The sequence below is a fragment of the Protopterus annectens genome, chromosome 9.part0 (assembly GCF_019279795.1).
Source record: "Protopterus annectens isolate FY-2018-M chromosome 9.part0, PAN1.0, whole genome shotgun sequence".
NCBI classification, from domain to species: Eukaryota; Metazoa; Chordata; order Ceratodontiformes; family Protopteridae; genus Protopterus; species Protopterus annectens.
This window is the reverse complement of record NC_056743.1, coordinates 1579090680-1579096679: the sequence shown is the minus strand read 5'-3', so window position 1 is coordinate 1579096679 and position 6000 is coordinate 1579090680. Positions and strand designations below refer to the sequence as shown.

The window sequence follows — 6000 nt, the reverse complement described above, 5'->3', positions numbered from 1 at the left end:
AATCTGAAACTCTTTTAGTCTAAAAGGCATTAAGTCTAACCATATTTCCGTGAAAAGTATATTAAGGTACAATGAATTAATGCTGATGTGGTTTAGGGTATTAGGATAGTAGGAGTTGTAACTCAAATTAGTCTAGTACACCATTTATGCCCAACTGATGTTGACCCACAGATTTGTGTATTTGCATCGGCAGTGATTCTCTGTCGTGTTTTCTGGTTTCCCTTGAGCTGTGCAACATGGAGTTAGTATGTTTACGAAGGGGGTGTGGGAGTGCAGGAGGGTTCACACCTAAAAAAAAAATATGAAAATTTAGATGAAACGTGATTCATTTAAAAGTTTTAGATTAAATGCTTAGATTTTTTTTGATTAGATGAAATGTTTGCTAAATGTAACTTAATACCCCCCCCCCCCCCACACACACACAGAAACACACACAATATGATGCAGGCAGTCTGGTACTAAGCAAGCACTGTTTGCAGTTCATATGCAGCAGGAAAGGTTCCTTTTTATGTATTATGGGTGATGGGAAGTGCAAAGTTAAAAGGCATTTTGTCTGATACTAGCCAGCTCATAAATATAGTTTGTCATTGTTTGTAGGTGATAGATGACTGAAGGCCATGCGCACTGTTAGAGGCAGAAATAAAAAGGGAGGACTTTGGTGCATTTCTCACTACACTTACAGCCACAGTGGCTGTGCTTTTAGGCAATATTATACATGTTGTTTCAGTAAACATTTGGTATGAGGGGCAGACCCAAAGTCCTTTGGTTTGTTCATGCAACGTGTAGCAGCTGTTATGATTTGCAAAATGTGGTGAAACTGGAGGGATATAATATAAATAATTGTGATGTGTAAGTTTCCTTAAGACAGACATGTTTTATTAGCTAGATAGACTTTCCACAGGAATTTTTGTTAATGAGCAATTATTCAATTAAGTTGTGCATAAAAGGAGGTGTATAAGCCTGTTATTCATTGACGTTGGTTACTCAGTGCAGTGAAGTTTTGTGTCTGGAGCAGCAGTTTTTGAGTATTGTACTGTGGAACTGAAGGGGTAACCTGAAGGAGGCAGAGAGGCAGTCTGGGCATATTCTGTTAAGAATCCAGCTAACAGGATGCTGCTGCCCGACTTTAATTTGGGACTGAAATTCAAGTGTTATGAAATACCGCAGTGTGTGGTGGTGTTTTTTTTTTCTTGTTTCTGAGAAGAGCTTATACCACTGAACTGTTTCCTTCTGTTATAATTTTAAAACATCATTGTTTTATCGGCAAACTGACCCTGCTGCCATGTTTTGATGCTACACTGGTGGGTGCAGCAGGTAAAGTTAGAACACGATTTTCAATGACAACAGGAATTTTGTGTTTACCCTTAGCTGCCTGAACATTCATCAAAAACTTTTCTTTTCCCTAAATGAAGAGAGAAATATAGAGGTGTGAAGTACATTCTTGTTCTGCCAAGATGACACCAGAAGTCACATGCAACTGTTTTTTTCTACATGGTCATATTGTGTTGGAGAGTTTTCATATCTCATAAGAAATTATCCCCACTGTATCTAAGGGGGATGGTAGATGTGGCCAAGTCCATGACCAAGACAAAGACTGTTCTAACAACTAACCAAGGAGGAAGACCCTGAGGCCCACAGTAACTGGCTTGGAACTTGCTTAGATCAGCAACTGGTGAACCATCAAAGGTCTTCATAGACATATATGGACCAAACATCAGGACTATGATCAAGCAAAAAAATAAATAAAAGAACTTCAACTTGAGCTGCTGTTATCTCAGAGACCAAAGCTCCAAAGTTTCGTAGCTAAACCTTTCCTCCTGGTAAGATCTCATTTCTGTGATTTAAAGCATGTACTTAAACTATGGTTAGAGTTTGAGGTTTAACATACAAAAAGTGAAGTGATAGAAATGTTAGCCATTGTTTGATTTGAAAGGGCTTTGTTTGCCACTTTAAGAAAGAGGTGATTTCAAGATTACCCTAATGGGGGTGAAAGTTTTGTTGTAGAACAATAGTTTCATTGTATAACAATCAGTTGAACATGAATAGTCTGAAGTGTATGGAATGCAATAAATTAGGTGACAGAATAGTTGAGTCAGCTTTCTGGTATTGTGGTCCTGCAAAATAAATAAGATCACTTTGAAAGTGTCAAAATAAACAACCAGGTATGCTTTAGCTAAGACTAACAAAACACTTGGTATGTTATACACAGCTAACTCCAGTTAATCTGGTACAAATTCTGCTAATTCAATCCCTTTTACTTCCTAGCCTTTTAAATGTTGCCATAATCCCAAGTAACTTTAGAAAGCCATTTTAAACAAAGTAGATATGCTGTAATAGCACTGCAAGATTCACCTCAAACCTGACAAACAAAACACACCATTATAAAGCCCTTTAACACTTACTTTTGGCCATAAATCCACAACTCCCTGAAGTGCAACCAACTAAAAATGGTTGAATTTTTTTTTTTTTTTTTTTACTTTAACATATGCCCATCCATTAGCAACCTCATTTTGAAATGTGCATACCTGAGACAACTGTGGTCACAAGATTCATGTCAAGACACCACATTACCAAGTACTAATCACTGTAGTGAACTCATTCTAGTTAGCGCCTGAAGCTAAACTTGGGAACTAAATTCCCTTAGAGCTGAGAGAAGAAGAAGAATCCAAAGTCATAACACACACAGTAAACTAAACATCCATCTAACCACAACATGGAACTGCCCCTCCTTTTAAACAGTGACCACAATCACTGAATCCTCCCATTTTTATGTGTATGTGTGTGTGTGTATATGCGTGTGTGTGTGTGTGTATGTATGTATGAACTGCCAAGGTGTATTCAGTTAAATAAATATGTCACAAATAACCAAGAGCAACTGACTTTACCTTCTCCAATCCCAGAGTTCAGCAGGACACCCCAGGAGAACCACATGGCTGATGAAAGTGTCAAGGCATCTTCCTCTTCTTCTTCACTGTTTACTTTAAACCGGCCAAACGGACTACAGAATGGAAAAAAAATATATAAATGGAATTACTCAGACTTGGATAATGTATCACTTTATCATTCTTTGTTAAAATATTGCTAGCATGTGAATTACTGAAGTAGATACGAGTTGTAGGATACTGTAGCAGAAGGACCTGATATCGCCACACCGCCCTGTGACCAATATTCCCGGCTGATCAGAACTGGAAGCCGCAGTCTTTGCTTCTTTTATATTAGTCTAAGACTGCATCTCTGAAGCCCTTTATCATTCTGCTTTCATCATTTAATTAATTGAAGGTTCAGTCTACTGTCTCTTTTCAGATCCTTTAGTTTTCTCAAATGCTATGTTTCAGAAATCGGTCAGTATGGCAAAATCCATACTGCGTGGTCATTTGTGAAAAACTACAAGCTGTAAGGCAATCTTTAAGAAAAACAGAAAAATTGTCCCGCACCAAACATATGAGGAAATATAATTTATTCAGTTATCACAACAATGTGTAATAACCATAACAGCATACCAGTTTCGGCAAAAATACTAAAGCCTTCTTCAGTGCATTGGTAACATAGAGTTAAAAATACATATATATGCGATAAAGGCACATCCTACTACATGCTGATTGGTACTTTCTAAATTGATTAGAAACATTAAATGGATTCATTAAGACCAGGCTTAAACAATGCCCCTAGTCTAACAATCCAGCTTAGTTCTTTATTGTTGAGTATGGAATGCCATCCAGATTTATTGCCTCTGTGTCCCTGAATTCTATCTATTATTACAAAATTAAATTTAGCAGTGGCATGGGCAAGTGTATGCTTATATAAGGCATTAGTTGTTTTTTTGTTCCTAATATCACTTAAATGTTCGCTAATTCTATGTTTAAAAGGACGTGAGGTTTGACCCATGTAAAATGCGGAACAAAAACATGTAGACAAATATACCACCCAATCACTGCTACAGTTACCAAAACATCTAATCTCAAAAATGTGTGAACTGTTTTTACTAGTAAATTCCTTGGTTTTACAAATGTGGTTGGAAAACCTGCAGTGACCACATGCGTAGCACTGCAGACAGCTCAGCTAAGCACTGTCAAACGTCACTCCACTTTCTTTGCTAATCCTACATAGTTTTAAGTACCCTTGCTAATCCCAGAGCAATAGCTGATCTTTTGCCCTCCCACAAACCAGGAAATACCTGCTGCTATGGACAGAGAGGTTACTAACATTTCTCCAGCAAGCCTGATTGACATGGGCATCCTGAGACAATGTAGCAAATGCCTCATGTATTCTGACAATCACCTGCTCCTAAAGCAAACAAATACCTTATGTGAGAGATGTCACTATACCATGAAACTTGAATCAGTCCTCTCACATAACAATAAACAAGACATCAAAAAGGTTGTCAGCTCACACACCTCTCCTCTTACACAAGATAGTAAAGACACATAAACCCACATACCCAGAGGTACTCGCAGAAAGTTTAACAAAAGAGCATTGACCTCCCAAATACAGACAACCTTCACAGACTGGTGTACAAACAGACTACCAGTACACATAACATGTATAACAGTGTCTCAGCAATCAAGCCCCTATGCAAAACACTTCTAAACCAAATTTCATAGTCATAGGCAACTCAGCAGTGAGACACACAAACGTCTCTCTCACCAAGCTGGACAAGGAGAAGGTCATGGTCAGCTGCCTGTCAGCAGCCAGCATCCACTAAGTCACGCATGCACTCGAGTCACTCAGCAGCTATTACTGTTATGACTTTCACAGTACATGTTGGAGTGAATGACTTGAGATGTACCTCTCTGGACTATACGAAGAGAGACATGATAGAGCTCTCGGATTATGTGTGCCAGGCAGATATGTCCCTAGCCCTAAGCAGCATTCTACCTTCACCTAGGAATATGCCAAGTACAGAAAAAAATGACTGATTTTAACAATTGGCTTAGTTTCTGGTGTCATCCCAAGGGGATCCAGCATCTGTCAGCCTGGGAAGACACGGTCAAGAGACCTCAGTGTTTCAACCGAGACTGCGTTCGCCTATCTTCTCAAGGCTTTAAGATATTGGCAAAGATGCTTGCCTCCCCCATAGAGCGTTTTTTAGGCTGTGTCAAAAAAAACAAAACTTCTGATGTAGAAAAATACTCCTGAGACAAACTCAGGGTCATGCTGCTTAATGCTAGAAGCCTAAACAGTAAACTGCACTCCCTGGAAGCACTCCTCACCTTGGAAGATGCTGACTTCTGTGCAGTCACTGAGACCTGGTTCAAGGCCATGGAGAGTACCCCGACTATGTGGGGCTACAATGCCTTCAGTACATTCAGACCTCAAAATGAGTGTGAAAGAACCAAAGGTGGGAGGTGTATTCATTTTCATTAAATCCAAATACACCTTGTGACTAGTGAAGCAGTATGATGCTCTTCAGCTGCTCCAGGTACAAACAGCTATAGGCAAAACACCCTACCACGTCATGGCTAGCTATAGGTCCCCCACCATAAACCAGGAGAAACGCACCACTTACTTGGACTTATTTGAATCGCTCAGTATACAGCCAAACACCTTGGTCATGGGAGACTTCAACTACCCATTCATCGATTTTGCAGCTTACATGAGCACAAACACAACTGCACTGAAGATGTTCATCATGTTTCACTGTTGCACTCATGACTGTAGGGTTCTCCCCTGCCGGCAGGCAGTCCTCGTTCGGCCAAAATCCCAAAGTCTGGGTCCGGTGTCGGCTGTTCAGCCATGCTCCCTGACGTCAGAGCGCCAGGAGTACAAAGCTGACAGCCGATGCCATGTTCTCCAGTCTTTCTTGCCGTGTGGTGATAACAGTTCGCAAGTGCCGGTCGGCTGACTCCTGACAATCTTTTCTGAACAAACTTCAGTCTGAAGACTTTTTTCTCCTACTCAAAGCTAAGTACCCCATTGGGGAAACTTTTTTTCTTGCTCCAGTCCGATGTCAGAAAAAGTTAATAATTGTATTTCATGTGGGAAGCAAATACCTCATAAGGA

General features: G+C 39.9%; 1 protein-coding gene across 1 annotated transcript in view; it reads right to left on the bottom strand.

The window, feature by feature from the left end:
- LOC122810723 (glutamate receptor ionotropic, NMDA 1-like) overlaps positions 1 to 6000 on the bottom strand; it is a 451545-nt gene that overhangs the window by 354240 nt on the left and 91305 nt on the right. The window contains exon 3 of the mRNA XM_044082286.1: positions 2886 to 2998. Coding sequence (XP_043938221.1) covers positions 2886 to 2998 — 113 coding nt within the window. The remainder of the gene's footprint in view (positions 1 to 2885; positions 2999 to 6000) is intronic.